Genomic DNA, 18,649 nt, shown 5'->3' with positions numbered 1-18,649 from the left:
TACAGTGCCTCAGAAGCATTATGGCCCTGCCTGGACTATGCCTGGCCCTGCTGGGAAGAAGGTGCCAGTCCCTGGGAACATGAACTTTCAGATTCACACAGAGGCTTCCTGCAAACAACATCCTCATGTTGAGGCTCCCTGCACTGAGATGGATGTGAGGAGAACAGACATGGCACCTGCAAATGGACACACAGGACTTCACCACTTGTAAAACACTTGGTTTTTACATCTGACACACACATAACTTATTCCAGGCAAAGGAATGTGTCCTGCTTTCAGCTCCAACAGACTGCAATCACAAGTAGCACAAAACCAATAAAAGCCACTGATTATAATGCCACTGCACAGCACATAGCCATCCAAAATGGCAGCAGTCACCTAACAAGAGAACAGAAATCTGATACCAGCTTAACAGTCTTATTTTGTATTCTCTATGACGCAAAGACTCTAAAACTTACTAAAGCACACCCTCACTTTTTCTGTAAAACCCACTCCATAGTAAGCAGCCTCAACATTAGCTGAAAAAAACAGGAGTATTCTACAAATCTCACCAGAGGAGTGTTTTAGGGTGCCAACAGCTTCTCTTTCATATGCATTTTCAGAGTAAAATTTTATTCAGGTTTGATCCTCCATCATCCCCTCCTCCTTTTCGTAGTTTATACATCAATGCAAACTATCACAACTACAGCAGTTGCTCTCAGTTGCCTGTGACATGAGAACTGTCCTCCATCACACCAGCAATGTCCACGTGTGAGAGAGATGTCCAGGATCCAAGAGGTGCATATTGGCATGATCTGACTGAGAACACAGAGCTCCTAGAACACTCTCTCTCTGAAAAATGCAGTTATTTCTCCAACACCATACCTTTGAAAACATTTTTGTTTGTTGTGTTGACATGCCAGCCGTGCAGCAGATATGGATACTGCATCTAATTCCCATCCTCCTGCACAGGCAGGTAACTCAAAAACACTTCACTCAGAGCCTGTGAGAACTGTTGTTTGCAAGGGAAAAGGAGCACAGTCTAGGAGCACAAAAGATTCTGCTACTCTATTTATAGCTGGAGGCAGACATGAAAATTGTGTTCAATCCTTAAAAGACTGCTCCAAGGAGATTCAGGTCCCACCTACACAGAGATGATGAGATGCCTTTAACAACTTTAACCTTGTAAGGGCCCCCCTCCTCCTTCGTTCTCTGCTGTGTCTGAGCTGAGCCATGTTTGCAACAGCACCAAAACAGCCACCACTGCTGCTCTCTGGAACCACCTGCACCAAAGGGAGCCACAAGGGCTGATATTTCTGACAGTGTGGACATGCATTTTTTTCATTGATTTTAAAGGAGATTGAGGTTTTGTTTCTGACCAAGAGCATGAACTAAGGAATGGGGAGAGAACAATTCGGTAAATTTCACCATCTCTCAAAAATAACCCATTGGAAAATAATTTTAAATTGTAGTAATTTTACATGCAGCAGGTAGGACAGTTTTTTCTGATGGGATGATAAGGCAAAATAAAGCTAAAAGACAATGCAGACAAAACAGTTAAATCTGCTGTCTGATATTAATTTTACTGAGTCTTGTCAGATATTGCTAGAAACCATATCACCTGGATGGCCCTTACAAAAATATATTTTAAAAACTAAAATAATAAAACAAGTTCTTCTTGCAGCATGAGATAGGTAATTTTAATATTTCAGAAGATAGTTCTAACCAGCCTGCTTAAATCTAAAAAGTCAATGCATATTTTTAAAAACCCACATCTGTTCATTGTGTATAGAGCTGGAGGCAACCACCAGCCAAAAACTTTGATCATCCAGCAGAATCTTGTATCTGAAGAGCTCAAGAGGATTATCTCCATTGCTTTACTCTCAAATGTGTTATGAAAACAAAAACTTCAGTAAAAAAACATCCTGCAGTCGTAACGTCATTCAAATACTCTTGAAGCAATAAGGCAGACTGGCTGAAGTACCCTCCACTTACAACCCCACAATTCTCTTAAAAGCTTCTAGGGCCTGTCACTCCTTTTTGAGGGTGATGTCTAAATAGAGTCCAAGAAAAGAAGGAGTTTGAAGAAAAAATGTTCAACTATTTGCCCAGAAAATGTAAGCAAAGGTTATGTCCATTCTTCAGTTAAAGTCACAAATACCATTTATATACACTGAAGAGAAAAAAAAATAGTCCTGCTTGTACCACTTTAGTAGTCTCAAGTCCCCATTTGTGGGGCAAGTTTCTGCATAAACTTCTTTAGCTTCAAATTCATAGTCACAGACCCATTTGCAACCAATCAATAGATGATTGTACTTCTGCAGTTTTCACCTTCACCAATTCCATCAATTATGTCCCTTGCAACTCCAAATAAACTCAACATTAGGTAACACTTAACCACCTACTGCCTCTTTCAACAAATAAGCTGCTAATCATCAAATACAGAACATGAAATATCCCTTAGCAAGGATTTGAGGATTATCTCATCTAATTAAATGTAAGCATGTTTTCTAATCTGGGGGTTTAAGCCAAATCCCAATAAAAAGATTTCCATTGATTTACATAGTCAAGCACTGGGAGAACTTGATTTTGCAATTTGAAGAGAAAGAGACCTTAAAAAAAAAGTGTAACTAAATGATGAAGGGAGAAAAGTTGTTAACTCATTGAAATCATCTGGCACAGGAATGGACTGCTAGGGTAGGGTCTCAAGAAACACACCACTGAGACTTTCTGTATTTCTTTGACATCATGAAAGTGTAACAATCCATCGAACCACTGATTTTCAGGCTCTTAAAAGCAGATTTGATTCTATTAGACACACTAGAACATATTTAATTGTTTATTTATATAACTACCTGCCATCCACAGACACTTGACAATCAAGGACAAAGATAAATTATCAAAAGGAAGTACAGATATTGAAAATTGTCAAAGATTTGGACCCAGAACTCTGCACTGAAATTCCATAAGCCTAGCCCTTAATCTATCTTAAACAGTTTATTATGTAACTGTTAATGGATATTTGTTAGTTACAAGTTTATTTTGCTTTTAAATTATTCTACCAACTAAGTGTTCACTTCAGCTCTTGAGTAGTTATTCCATTAATAGGAATCCCTGTTAGCATGCTTTAAAGTTTATATTCCTCCACATCACTACTTTAAAATAAGAAATCATTCTGCCACTTTGTCTCGCCAGGCACAATTCTCTTCTCCTGTGTGTATTCACGTCCTTGAAACACTACAGAGCAGTTGTCATCTCTTCTCTCAAAGGCCTCCTTTTCCCTACAAGCTATGAAGCTTTATTTCTGTCACAGTGTTCTTCCAGGTGAGTAACCCTTTCATTTCAAACCATTCATAATTCTTCTTGCTTCTCTTTGAAGTTCTCTGCAGTCTGTAACCTTCTCTTAGCAATGAGACGCACAATTCCAAACAAGCAGCTATATACTGGCAGATAAATAGAAAAGCTGTTTTCTTTGGTCTGCTGCGGCGGGATGTCTTTTTGGTCTGAGTCACAGACTCAGGCCTTCTTTATACAAAGCAAAGAAGGATCAATGTGGAAATGAAATTTAATTTAGCACATCATATCCATATGCAACTATTCATGAAAGTGGAGATAACAAAAAATGTGAAATAAGTCTAATAAAAATTATTACATGCTTTTTGATAATTTGCTGCATTGTACAAGAGGTAGTTATTCCAAGGATATGACTATTTAAAAATTGCTCAATTATACATGAAATGAATTATCACCACATTTCCATGAAAGAAAATGTATTAATGTTCAATTGAGCCTGAACCAATGGTGGAACAGGTGAGAATAAACTGCTGAATACCCTGACTAAATGTTCAAAATGACATTTTAATGAATTAAGTACAGATTAATTTTTGTATGAAATTACCACAATGGCCTATTTGGGTTCCACTCAAGCTATATTTCAGGAATAACTGCACGCTACTGGATTGCTTGTTCATTACCAGCCACGTCTGTGCTGGCCCGGGACCAAAGTAGTGTCCTTCTGTGATGCAGCTATCTGCTGCTCATAGGAATGGCTATTTAAATGCAATTAGTAATTGCTGTTAAGTCTGACTATAAACCACAGCACTTTCCTTCTCATTTCTTTTGCAGTCCATCATTATTTGCTGCTTACAGTACCCATAAAGTACTAATTTGCTGAGTGGTTCAAAGAGCATTCAAAGAGATATTTCTTGAGGCCTGATTCTTCTCACTTGAATGCTTGTGCAGAATGGAGTTTGTCAGCTGAGGTCTGTAGTAAAATTGGTGCAACAGGAGCTCAAGCTCAGTGAATGCAACACAGCCACTTACACCCATGACAGACATTCACAGACACCGCTGCTCCAATTCCTGTCACATTGCCAGACTGGGTTGAACACCCAAAGCTGGGGATAGGCAGCTCCACTGCAGCTCTTCTTTTGAGGATTTTGTCTCTTTGCTCTCTTATTAAGTTGATGATGAAACACAGTGCTGTAAGATGTGTGCAGATAGAGCTCAAATCTGTACCATCAGCTGTACAAAATATCCTACAATAAAGGGCATTATTGGAGAACACTACAACAGCAATTGCTGGAGCATGCAGACCCATCATCTGCATGATCCTGAGCTGCTGATTAAATTATTCTAACAAAATGCAGGAAGTTTTCCTACATTCACAAACTATGCATCCCTAATTCCACCTATTTTATATAGTTCCCTGGAATAAAGAAGGAAATTGCCAGAAATTTAACCTAGTAAACTGTCAGATATAGAAAAGCCCCAAAGATTAACATAATTGTCAGATGCTCCTTGTATGCATGCTGGCCTCATTATCTGCATGCTGACAGTTTCATTGCTCTTGCAGTGAACTGCATTGCACCTGCCCAGTGACAAAGGGCACATGCCTAAGGCCAGGTCCTCCACTGGTACAAGGTAGCATTGCTCCAGTGGCTTCAGTGTCTGTTAGCCAAGGTTCTAGTCCACATAATCCTGGCTGTAAACATCAAGGAAAAATTCTTTTGTTCCTGAGCAGACCATGTTTTTGATAGTTAATTAGGAACTATTTCACGTTCAACAAAATGTCCATTGACCACTCTACTACACTCTCCTACAATTGGATCATTCAGGAGTATTTCTTAGGCTTATTTCTCTTTTTGAATAGGCTCATTTCTTCTTCCTTGTTTGCTTCCCAGTTCCTCTCTGTGGATTGTTGTCTCCTTTACACAGAATTTCAGGGTCTCTTGGAGCTTTCCCATTCATTTTAGACCATTTCCCAGCCCTGTGACTCTGTTTCAGATGTCTCTCATGCCCTCATTTCTCCCCCGCCTTCTTCTGCTCTCACAGCTCCTCAAGTAAAACAGCAAAACGGATTTTCATCCACTTCTATTATATTCAATATTAAATTAACACATAAAGATCAGAGATTCTGAAGAGCACACCAGATATTTTTTCTGAGGCTGTGATCTTTGTACCATATTCTCATTGAGGAGGTGCAAAAGTTAAGGAATAGAAGATATAGATGAAATAGTGGAAAGTAAAAGTGATTCAAGCTTCTTAATGAAAAACAAAAAAGAAAAAAAAAATTCTAGTTTCAGATGCTGATGAAGTAACCATTAAATAGATTGCTCATTTGACATATAGTTCAAATGTGTCATTAAGTTCTTAGACCTAGTAAGCAGACATGGTTGAGTGAATCCAACAAAGCTAGGACTTTGTTCAAGCTCACAAATAAGGATAAAATCTCCAGTACTAATGATAATTATTGCCCAAGAAAATCCTAATATCCTCCTGAAAATCCTAACATCTTTTCTGAGAAAAATAATATAACTCATGCTAAAAAATGCATATAAACAAAAGATACCTGGCATTTCAGTTCTTCTGACACACAGATTTTTACAAAAATGAAACAACTGCAGATAGATACACCCATCTAACTAAGAAGAGAAACTGAAGTACTGGATCCATCCAAACCCCATTTTCATTTTTTTCAACAATTAACTAACAATTTAAAGAAAACATCTGATATACAGCTCATTCTTTAAACTAGTATACCACAACACTATAATCCAACACTTTCATTTTCCTCTTTACTCAAAAGCAATTCTACATTTGATCAAAAAAACTCTCACATTCTGTATGACATTGGGACTATTTATGTGAGTCATTAACTATAAAGAAAGGGGAAAATAGGGTAACAGTCCTAGCAATAGTGGAAAAGTATATAGTGCTTTTTGCTAACTCTGAATACCCTTTAAAAATCCTATTTATTTTTTTCAGTTTTATAAATGTGAATAAAGAAATAAACACCTGAATAAATTATTTTCCAAAGGTCATGCAGAAAGAAAGAATGGATTAACCCATGCTTTAAACACCAGATTAGATCTTAAAACACAGTGGCTCTGTGTTGCAGTGTGTGGTAAACTTCCTTCCCCGGGTGTGCCAATACCTCTCTTCCCCTTCCCCCCTCGCCCCCTGCTGGGCTGTCAATCAGGTTTAACATTCCAGCAAGGCGTCGTGTGGTTGGTCAAGTTCAAAGGATGCCCCTCAGGCCCAGGGGTCATTGGCCTGTCTAGGTGTCATCCCCCCCTGAGACCCTGCCCCTCTCACCTGGTTGGGTGGCTCACCTGTACCTCCCCTCCCCCTGTCCCTGAGCTTAAAAGGTGAATCAGACCATGCGGCCGGGATTCTGTTGGAGCAGTTGCCTACATTCAGACCTCTGTAACCATGGAATAAACCTCTGGATTTAAACCCTCCAGCAGAATCCATCTCCTTTTCCTCCTCACTGTTCGCCTGAAGCCTTTCTCCTGAGGTAAACGGAGTTCCTGACAAGCCTGGACTTGTTCAGTGCCCAGCTGCAACCACCAGCAAGCCAAGGTATCTCTGGGGTGATTACACCACAGTTGCTGCATTTGGCCAAGCAGCGAGGGTCAGACTGCCCAGGCGCAATCTAACTGGTAATATTGGGATTAATATTCCAATAGCTCTGCCATGAAGCCTCTTGTGCAACCTTGCACCAGTCACTTAATATAATTTTATTTTATGCACATAGGATCAAATAAAGCAATACCAGCATTAAGGCATGGGAGGAAATGCAACCATATGACAGAAAAACAGAACTGTCACGAATAAAATTCTTGCTTTTAACTCACACTCATCTATTTTACAGACAAGACTCTCTCCTTGGATAAGCAAAGCATGTAGCTGAAAATACAGGATGCCTCTAGAAACACTAGCACATTGGGATAGCACATTAAGAGAGAAGCCTATTAAATAAAACAAGCAACAATTTCTGGAAGAGAAATTCATACAGCCTTGCGCTTTTCTAAACAGTTTCCTTACATTCTCACAGTCATTAAAATGCATAAAAATTATTATTTCCAAAACAGCATTACCATGAATTATCACCACCCATGTTGCCTAGCAACTGGAGTAATTTTTGAATAGTGAGCTATATAAACCAGTATCTGGAAATTGTGCAAATGGGTGTTCATTTGAGGGTTTAAAACACATTCATCTTGGAAATCAGAGGAAGATAATACAGCACTGACATAAAACTGAAATACTCTTAAAAACATGAAATGGCGCTAACAATTACTGCATCTTAGCAAAACCCTTCTGTAGCAGATGTAAGCCCAACCATATTTGGTCACTGACTCCCTTGCTCTTCCTTGAGCTTCCAAGTGCCCCTTTCCAATTTTTTTAAGACATTTGATATTCCCATGGAGAAAATAATTCTTGCCCAATCTTCTGAAGTATTTCTTCATACCTCAAGAGCAAAAGAAACTGGTGACATAAAATGGCAATGTATTTAAGTCAAATAAAAAATTCATTTTTATATATGACACTGAGCTGGAAGAATCATACAATCAGAACAATGTTCTTACTAAGGTTCAAAATAGGTCTGGAAATAGTGACAATAATAGTGACACTGAGAGAGTAAAAGTACATATATGAAATGTACAAACTCCCAGAAATCATGGTCTGGTCACTCATTAGCTGCAAGTATTTGCCCAGTGCAGGGATTCTTGTCCCAAATTCAGACCCATGTGAAATTTGACTTGAATACAAGACAAGAGCCCCCAAACCATATCACACCATATTGTTTGATGTCTGAGAATTTCTACATTACTTTCTTACAACTTCAGAAAACAAGTTCCTGCTAAAGCTAGTATAAATCTCTGTAACTATTCCCAAAATGGGAGCATATGGGGGCTCTTCCCAAGGGAGAAAGATTCCAATTGAATGGTTTCCAAAGCTTAGCCTTGTGGGTAAAAATTAAAGAAAAGCAACATGTGCTGGAAAACAGCATGTGTTTTTCTCATAGAGACTGCAGGTGGAGAGGCAAATTCATCCCTGGCACAAACACAGAGACCACTGAAGGCAATGCAGTGGCATCTGCTTACTCCAGCTATGAATCTGAACAAGATTTCCCTTACAACTACTACCTGTGGACATAAAGCTGGATACTTCAAAACTTAAGTAAATTTAAGAGCCGGAAGCCTCTCAAAGTTTAGAGAACCAAATTTTTGCCATCAGAGAAAAACTATGCATTGCGAGTTTCTAAGTCCCCAGGAAGCCATGCGGTGGCTGCTGACAGGCTGCCGTAAAATACTTAACGGCTGTTTAATAGCTCAGATACTACAAAGATGCTCCATTTTGTCTGCTGCTCTATGGAAATTTACTGAGACCACACACAATGTGCAGAGCTGTCACATAAAAAAAAATGCTTCCATTGTTTTCCTTTGGTCCCATTCAAAAAGCAGTTAACAAAAACACAATTTTATACTTAACAGTGAAAGAGAACACCCCCTAGAGAAAGGGGAATTACCCCAGTTACAGAGGCTAGTCACTGCTCTAAACACGACGTGCCACTGAACACATATCATCTCTTTTTGTGGGGTACTGAGCCTCTTCTGCAATGCAGCACATGCACATCCAGATTCTCCTTCCTCTCATCTCCACTGAGGAGCAGGACACAGCTGTACTGCTGGATCACTGAGCTAAGAGTGCTCATCCAGCCACCAAAACTCTTATTTCCATTGCTCAGGAATAGACCACATATCAGAAAATTGTTCTCTGGATTCTTCCCAACAAGAAGAAGAAATGGTTTGCTCCAAAATACGCCAATGTATTTTTCAAATTATATTTTAAAAGTCCTCTTACAAACACAGCATTGACTCTGATTTACAGATGACCAACCACTTCTCTACACTCCATAATATCTGCTTATAGGAAGAATTCTTATTAGGAGGGAACTAAAGAGGGGATTGTGGCCTGAAGAGAGCTTTGATCTTCTTTCAGCCATACAGACATTGATGAGAAAATATGCTGACATCTCTGGCTGTGTAGGCTCACAAGCGCAACAGCTGGGAGTCACAGCAAAAAGAGATTGAACACACAGCAATTAGAAGAAGTGTTTGGTAATGCTCTTCTCCTGGTCAGTCATTGCCAGGAAAGACAATTGATGTTATTTGGTAACTATTCCTTGTATATTTAGTTCTAAGCTAGTGAGCATTACTAACATTATCTTTTGTATTCCTACCAGTGGCCTCCTCCTCAATCCATAAAATCCAACAGAAAGAATGACAGGTTTGTGATAAGCATTGCCTGAGTTACACTCTGTGAAGTGCAGAATTCAGTGTTTCCAGAAAGCATGTTTTAAGTCCAGAGTACCAAATAATTTTTGAAACTAAAGGTTGGAACAAAAACAGATTATAACCAATATCAATTCATTTTCACTTGCCAAAATGAAGACAAAAACAAAGAAGCAATCCTGAATGGAGATGTGTAAATAATCAAGTTTTCAGCTTTTTAAATGCTAAAAAGGGTAAAAGGCATGGACTGAAATATTGCTCTGTGGATTACTTGGTTCATTCTCTGTGTCATCCTGTTTTTCCTAACTCCTGATGTCATACATCTGTCCTTCATGAATGGTGACATTTATTGGCAGTTGCTGCTGGAAGATGCTGCTGGAAGCCATCCCCATGATGCTAGTTGCTACTCCCTATGATCTAGGCTAGAGAAAAGCAAAATCAGAAAATTTCTCAATAGGAAGGAAGTGTGACTCCCTGGGCTGGGAAATTAATCCGAGCTTCCTCTCAGACCTGCACACATGACACACAGGGAGAGGCAGTGATGACAAGAAGTGAACACAAGGAATACCCACTAGGTGAGCAGTTCCTCTTGTTTCCCAGAAGCTCCCTGCAGTAGCAATGACCACTGGTTTACTGTGGCAAATAGGGCCTACTTCTTTTTTGCATATGAAAAGCTGACACTGAGATTCAAACCATGCAAAAAAAGCCCCTCAAAGTAACCTTAGGTCACAGAAGGAATCTCATTACAAACATGCAAGCTCACTCTGACATATATTTCCAATAAAGCAAATTACATACAGTGGACAGCAAGATGATTTTCTCTACAGTGCTGCACTATGACAGCAATGTTCCTCTCCTTGGAACAAATATGAAACATTCTCACATGCTTTGAAACATTAAAAAAAAATCTTTGAACAGCCACAGAAAACAAAACCCTAATGTGTTGAACTTCAAACCTTAAGATCTTTCAGCCACCTGGGTCCTATTTCAGCAGGCTTCTTCCTTTGAAATCTATTTGTCAAACACGGTGTGTAGCTCCCAGGTGTAAGGTCAGATAAGGTGTCACTGAACCTCGGGCAGCTTTTGCCACGGCTCAAGAGGGCTGCACTGACCCCAGCAGGCTGTTTTCCTCCTTACCCAAATCTGCCTCAGGCACAGACAGACAAACTGCTTTCAAGCATCCCCTCACTAGGCAGAACCCAGAGCAGCACTTACTTGTATGGGATGTGTTTGCTGCCATTGACAAGGGCGAGGATGACATTGCCCAGCGCGGGCAAGGAGAGGCAGAGGCCGGAGCTCCCCTCGCGGTTCTTGCTGAGCACTTTCACACAGCTGCCCAGGTCAATAAGGTGCAAGCGGCTGCGACCTCCAGACACTGCCACAAACAAAGAGAGCAGACAGTTAGTGTGGGCCTCCAAAAGCAGCTTTCCATCAAGATTAATAGACATTTGCTCTCTTTAAAAATCTGTGCTTCCTTATGAATCCAGGATGGGAACTATGTAGACTTCACAGAAGTGCTTGTAGCTCTCTACTACCTCAGAACAATTTCCTAGCTGACTTTTTTTGGACCACTCCTCCCTGTTCTCAAGAGTTAGTCTAGAAGCAGTCAGTAGAAAAAGGCAGATTTATTCCTAGGATCTTAACTCAATAGGTACAGAACAGAACAGAATCACTACGTTGTAAGAGAGAGGCAATAGCAATATAGGAGGACACAAACACATCTCCGACAGCAGGACAAATACTTTCACATCTGAGTTTAGCTCTATGCAAGTTAATTCACAGCCATTTTGACACAGGATCTCAGCTTGTACATTTGGTAAGAAAAAAGTGAGAAGATGAACAAAGACAGAAGACCTCCTTTGGGGTTTGTGAATAATATTCCAAAATGTATCCAGTATCTCTGTCAACAATTGTTAAAATACAGTAACATCTGCTGCTTTAAAGTCCTCTTAGTTCTTCAGCTCTATCAGGTGTTATGTAACACTGGATTTCTAGGTATTCCTGTCACCAGAAAGTATCCTCAGACACTATGAGCTCCTGCACTGACTGGAGAAAACCAAGTAAAGCACCTGTACCTCTGAACTGATCATGGACGACCTTTGTCTCCCCACTAAGAGTCTTTAAATTCCTTAAAGAGTCCCTGAGTCCTCTAACACCGCTATTCTCAGAAGGCTGGAATTCCTTACTTGAGTGTCTCACAATCATTTATTTAGAAAAACAAAGAAATGCATTTAGTTGCTACTGTAAATGACTGTAGGTGACTTTACTGAATCATATGTGATAAATATTTCTGTTGCTAAGATTACCAGATGTCAGGGAAGCAAAAGAAAATTCAAGAAATCACTACCTTTCAAAAACACATTGTTTCTACATAACTTGAGGAAATCTAGAATAAGATCACTTACTGGTTGTTTCTTTCCTTATTTAATTTACATGTTGAAGTAATCTTTTTGAGATTGTAGATCCACTTGATTAATCTGAAAATGAAGCTATTTGTCAGGGAAGTTGTTCACTAATGTGCCTGGCTACTACAGAGAAAAGAAGTGGAACATCCTAACACTTGGGGTTTTTTCCTATGGTCACAGAGACTTTGCAGAGCTGACAGCTGAAAAATGACAGTGATCCAGTTCTGCCACAATGTCATTTATTTCAATGGTGCTAAGCCTGCTTCATGATAATATTGGTAATGAATCTAACAAGGAGGTAAGTACAGTACCAACGCCTTATTCTAACAGTCATTTTTTACCAAAATCACACGTTAGCCAGCCCTTTAATCTCTTATCCTTTAGAAGCTGGGTTTCTTTTTTTTTCCCCTTTCTTCCTGTCCTTTTTTAATCCTGTTACTGGAATCTATATATCTCTACTATCTTCATGGGTTTATTTCTGAGAAGTCCTTCATTACAGCAGGAGACAGTGATAATCACTAGGCGCCCTTTCTGAGCAGCTGGAATTCCCCCTCATTCAATTATCAGTGGGATCTGACCCTGCCTAGCTTGTAAGGCCACTCAGATATGGGAACTTGAAGACAGGAGGATGGTCTGGCCACGAGACAAAGATATAACTAGAGGCAGTGGGCAAAGCATGCCGTATTCTAATACAACAGGATTGTGCCTTCTTTTTCTGAAATTATAACCACAAGACAATAATATTTTCCCTTTTATTAATGGCATTTGAAAGTAGAAGAAAAGGACTGTGTGTGCACGTACTTTTGCGTAGTAAAAAATATGAAGCATTAAATAATTGCAATAATTATTCTCTCAAAATCAGCCATCTTATTCCTATAAACCAGTCTGTTTGAATATTCACTGTCTTCCTTTCCACCGCAGGGTGGTTAATTAATAAATCTTTAGTTAATTGAGATTTCTGACTGCCAATTCCACAGGGGTTATTACTTAAATACATGCAAGCTGCATTTCCATTTAGAGGAACTTTTTGGTTTTTGTCTCTTGTAAGTACACTCAGTGCAAATTTTCTTCATTTAAACATTAGATTTAATACTGCAGTGCTGAACACCCACTACACATCACCTTGCAATCTATTCCTTATTACCAATAGCCTATGCAGAGCCAGGAGCTGAAACATATGCTGTTTCTGCAGAATTGCTTAAGCCCATGAGTTTAAAGAAGGAGATTTCTCTGGTCTCTTTCAAACATTTTTCCCTGTAAAGAAAAGATTATTTGAAAAAAATATTTTCAATGTCAGAGTTTTCTTTTTCAGTGGGGGTTCTTCCTGCATTATACAAATCTTTTATCATTGGAATTTACTAACAAAACCCCCTCTCTGTATATCTTCAGTCATAAACAATTTGAGAGACTTGAAACAGAAGACAAATATAATAAAAATATAAATGGTGTGAGAAAAAAGAAGGCTTTGAAAATTACAGAAACATAAAATTAGACATGGAAACACCTTTTCCTGGGATATGGAAGTAAAGACACAAGCCAGTGAAAGTATACATGACAAAGAGAGGAAACAAGCCTATCTGAAAAATCCAGACCCTTTACAAAGAACCATGAGAGTCCTTTGTGCATATATAGTTGGGCCAGCAACTAAAATATTATGTATCTCCAAGAAAGGGTATAGTTTATGGGTTGCCAACATCAGCTTCCCAGTTTATGGATTGTCAGCATCAGCTTCCACACACACTGCCCTATTTAGGTGCCAAAGAGGAACAGTTAACATAAAGGTGGCAAGGAATTCCAGTCACCACAATATTTTAATCCATGATCTCAACACTATCTGTAATGATAATAATGAAGGCCAATTTAAAAAGCACCTTTTTTTTCAGATACAGAGGCCCACACAGGGCTGAGAACTGTGAGTGTCTCCACAAGGGCAACTGAATTGACAAGTGGCAGTAATAATCCCCAGTGACTTTTAATGGCCTTTGGTGGGTCTTCACCAGGCACTGTTCAGCCTGCTTGTATGAATGGCTCCACCCCACAGTGAATAGAGAACTCAGCTAATTTTCACCACTAAAGAACATTCTTTGAAGGCCCACTTCCCAGAGGAGCAAGAGGACAGCTTACTTCCGCCCTTGCCGCTCTTCTCCATGCGGTACTGGTAGATGTGCAGCGTGAAGAGCATGTGGGAGTTGCGGTGATCCTCCTCGTCGCAGTCCCGCTGGCTGCTGCGCCGGGAGGCGATGGCGGCGTCCAGGAAGAAGGCAGCCTTCTCTGCCGTGGGGGCACGCAGCTCGCTCTGGTTCTGAAGCTGCAGTTAACAACAGGGAGAAACGGCTGAGAAACTCCCGCACAGGTAAACGCCGCCAGACAACTTCCTGCAATCAACATGTGGTGTGGATACACTGCCTTCTACTGGGACCACAAATGAGGAGATGCCCAAAGAGACCCTCCTGACACTGGCAGTGGCAGTAGAATGCCCTCCAGGAGCCCTCATGGCTAGAAGTGGGAAAAAAAATTGCAGAAGACATGTCAATCCCAAACTCAGCAGCAGTGGCAGGGCTATGTGTTCTAACACCTTCAGAAAGTGTTAGAAGGAAGCAGTCCACAGATAAATCTCAAAAGTAACAGGACTGAAGCTTGTGTTCTGCCCCATGCCATATAAGGAGCAGCCCAGAAGAGAAGCCTTTTCCTTGCCCCTTCATACCACAAGTTTATTATGCACCTGCTCATAAGTCAGGGCAATCCATCAAATGCAAGAAGGCAGGTAATGTACAAACATTCATATTTGCTGGATCTCAGTCCCTGTCACCAGCCTGCTCTCAACTCTTCTAAGGGACAGACAGCATAGAAGGGCAGATATTATTAACACCTCCTAACATTAGGAATGCCTGCATGTTTCATGTCACCTATGACTAGTTTGTCTGTGCATGGGACACGAGACTGCAATGTGATGGCATTAGTTTTGGCAGTACACAGAACTGGCCCACAGCCCATAGGATAGATTTGTCTTGTCTGGCATAAAAACAACAAGGAGCTCCCTGTTCATGGGGTTTGTTCCCCTGCCATATAATATAGCTGACAGTTAAGTTCTCCAAAAGACAGTAATTCTGTTTTCTCTTTACAAACATTATCCAGTCTGAGGAGGGATAAAGCTGAGGCTGTGCATAGGATTCAGTGACACACTGAAGGCTAAGCTCTCTCAGGAAAGAGGGAGGGGGACAGGAAGGAGTTAACAAGGTCAGCAGAAGGCAGGCCAGTCTGTGGGCTGATCTCACTAATGTAAGCAACAAGAAAATGTGCATACTTGGAAAGGTCCAGTGACAGACAGTATGACATATGGTGATCACTCGTTTGCTATACACACTGCTGATTCTGCATATCTGCATGGCTATAATATAATATAATATCCTCCCTTCAGCTGAGGATATGGAGAATTCAGGTGTTCAGCACATGACTCCAGAATGTCTTGTAAGCACACATGAAAAGGCTTCTTTCCTTGTAATTTAATTCAGTCTTTCACACTGCAGATTTACATACGTGTATCATGGAGCTACCTCTTTTTCACTAATCCAAAATATTTAATTTTGTATATGTACTGTCTGTATCTATATGAAAATAAGCTACCATAATGGAATATTTATTATTATTGCTATTGTGCTAAAATGCCTTAGTAAGGAATTAAATGCTAAGGAGATGCTGGTTGTGACACAGTTATATAACACGTGCAGTGTGCAAATTCTTAACTGAACCATCCATCACCCCAATGGGAACTGTGCAGACTCAAGTCTCTCAGATTTACCAGACTGCATCAGTTACAGGACACCAGAGGGTGAGATCTCTAGTGATACAGTAAGTATTTCATAAAACGCTGAAGTCAGGAGTTAAGTGAAAATGAGAACCCTAATTGTTATTTCAAATCAAAACACAATTTTATAGTCCTTAGGTAGAATGCAAAAGAATGGAAAATATGACCTAAGTATGCCTAAAAAGCTTAAACCACAAAGAGATAAGACACAAAATTTATTGCTTGCTGTTTAAAATCTCACAGTTCACGACTTGTGCGGATGTGAGTCATGATCTCTAGATGCTTGGAGGTGGATACAGGGTACATGACCCTGTAGGTCTGTTCCCTTCTCCCTCTATTCCCCATCCTGGAATAAGCAGGGCTCTCAACAAAAGCAGCCTTTGCCTTTCAGGATGAAAGAATATTTTCAAGCTCCATCACTTTCTTCTCCTCCCTCTTCATCTCCTCATACAAAAAGCAGATTTACTCCCACTCAAAAAGCAAAATGAAAGAATAGGTCCCTTTTCCCCTCAACCCAAAAGAAAAGGGAAAAAATAGGGCTGCTAAGAATTTCTCATAATTACCCAGAAAACAGATGAGCCAGTTACTCATTCCTGCTAAAACTCCAAATCGGAGAAGAGTTTGAGTTTTTATTGACTTGCCCAGATCAGGAATTTACTTCTTGGCAGCAATTAATAAGTTGCAATTAATGTTCCCTACAACACTGCTAATGCAAATGCTATAAATAATGTCATTTAAAAAGAAATAAACAGCCATATTAATGGCCTACAGCAATTTATACAGTAAATATTTTAGTTTGTTGTTTTACAAAAGAGAGATCACACTTTTTTTTCTTTTCCCTTTTTTTTTAAGAATGGGGTGAATTTTTGTTTGCTCTGAATGTTTTCACATTTTATTGCAAACACAAGCCCTTGCTCTATATCACTTATACCAGAGGTACAAATATTTAGGCCAAGAGAGCAGATGGCCCTGCAGCTGCAGGTCATAAAGTTCTTGCATGTTTTAAAGTAAACACTTTCAAGTCTATAAACTCTATTCTCTGGGTAGCTCTTGAATTTGAACCATCTCTATAGATCCAGAAGAAACCAAAAAAGTAATGTTTACTTGTTTCAGTGTAAAATTATCTTGGATTCACCTGCATGCCACAAATGGGGTCTTCACAAAGGTAGACACCTGGGGACTGGCCATCTTGCAGGCTGCCTGTAGCCACTTCTGACAACAGGTCCCTCAGATTTTCTTCTTTCCCCCACACTTCCACTGCAGATATCCGGACCGAGAAGCGCGCTCCTGTCTTCTCTTTGCGTTCATTAATCAACTTGAATAGCCACGAGATGGCACAAGGAATTATTCCAAGGTTTTGCATGGAATCATCCTTCCCAATCATGGTGTATGACTTCCCTGTCAGGAATGGGGAGATGAAGAAAATATAACATCATTCCCAGGACCTTGACAATCTTTTGCCAAGAGAGGTTATCCTGCACAGCATTCATGAAAACAGCTTCACTACAACAAGGACAGTCAGAAATGGGAAAATATAGGCAGGGTAGACAAAAGGACATGGAAAATGCAGATGAAATCTTGAGCTTCTTTCAAAAACCACTACCTGGTGCATTCCCCTGACATTTCCCATTCCCAAGCAGGGTGCTGCAGGCCCCCACCTTGCAATGCTGCAGCATCTGATGGAGGGAATTGAGCAAAGCAGGAGTGCCATGGTCTCTAAAAAACTCTACTTTTAATACTATAAGTGTGGTATTCTTTCAATACCATTTTACTTCAAAGCACTAGACTGTATTTCAAATGCTGGAGTTGAGATTGACATAAACCTAACCCCAGAATCACGCAGATGTAACTTAATTCAGAAAAAAATCCCCAAAACCAACCAGGTATATGTGATCACTTGGTGCAGAAATGGGTCCACTACAATTAATATTTCCTCTGGGCCAAAACCATTCCCTGGTTAGGTATTTTTTAACTCTGCAATTATAGCTCTGCCTTTTCTTTGCTGTAAAAGTTTGTTGATTAAGAACAGACACAGAGTACTATCTTAAACTTCTTTAGGTGTCACTACATATAATGCTTTTAGATGAGTTTTCTAAAGCTCCTAAATTTGTAAGCCAGATGATAAAGGTATACATCCTTTCAGGCAAGTACTTGTGGCTTCTTTACCTTGTTTCATTTCTTATGTTGAATCTATGTGCAAAAAGATCAGTGAAAAAAAAACTTCTATGCATGTGTCTCTGTCAAGGTCTGGGTAAGTCCATGGCTTTTGGAATGGTGGTGGTGCAGTTAACAAAGCAACTGCAGAGACCCAACTCGTGCTTCAGCAAAAGCCCAGCTGGGATATCTCTCTAAAGGATGTGTAGCCTGTTCTCTGGTGGCTTCCTTTCCCATCTCATTTGCAATGTTGTGTTTGGCAGGTCACATCTAATAGCTCATCCTAGTGTCATTCCTGCCTGGTCCAGAGGGGCCTTCTGGTGTAACTGGAACACCAACCTGCTCCATTCATTGTACCAGACCTGGCTGCATTGCAGCATTCAGAGCTCTCCAGGTTTTGTTGGCTATAATTTGGGATAATCATGGCCTGATACAGCTTGATCTTCTTTACCACCTGCAAAACTGAGTTATCCTTTTAAGTTATATGTGTACATCTGTGGTTGTTTGAGATGGTAAAGAATGAAAATCATTGCACGCATGCATTTAACTCCTCTTCATTCAAGAGACAGTACTTCCACAATACAATTAGATAAACATGAACAAAACATATGATTACACTCAAAATCCAGTTATGTCAAAATAATAGTGTGTTAATGATGATGATTCTCCTCTGTATTGTCCTTCCATGAATCCCTGAAAAATGCTATTGAAGCATGTCCAAA

At 39.9% G+C, this 18,649-nt stretch overlaps 1 protein-coding gene across 1 annotated transcript in view; it reads right to left on the bottom strand.

The window, feature by feature from the left end:
• Positions 1–18,649, bottom strand: part of KIF26B (kinesin family member 26B) — a 270,240-nt gene that overhangs the window by 41,054 nt on the left and 210,537 nt on the right. Inside the window, exons 8-10 of the mRNA XM_054280550.1 lie at positions 16,909–17,171; positions 14,093–14,276; positions 10,779–10,938 (exon numbers count right to left, since the gene is read on the bottom strand). Of these exons, the coding sequence (XP_054136525.1) occupies positions 10,779–10,938; positions 14,093–14,276; positions 16,909–17,171 (607 nt within the window). The remainder of the gene's footprint in view (positions 1–10,778; positions 10,939–14,092; positions 14,277–16,908; positions 17,172–18,649) is intronic.

This window comes from Melozone crissalis, unplaced genomic scaffold (genome assembly GCF_028551555.1).
Source record: "Melozone crissalis strain CALT ecotype California unplaced genomic scaffold, PUWL_Pcris_2 ptg000027l_1, whole genome shotgun sequence".
NCBI classification, from domain to species: Eukaryota; Metazoa; Chordata; class Aves; order Passeriformes; family Passerellidae; genus Melozone; species Melozone crissalis.
The sequence above is the reverse complement of the archived record's forward strand: the minus strand, read 5'-3'. Positions and strand labels throughout refer to the sequence as shown.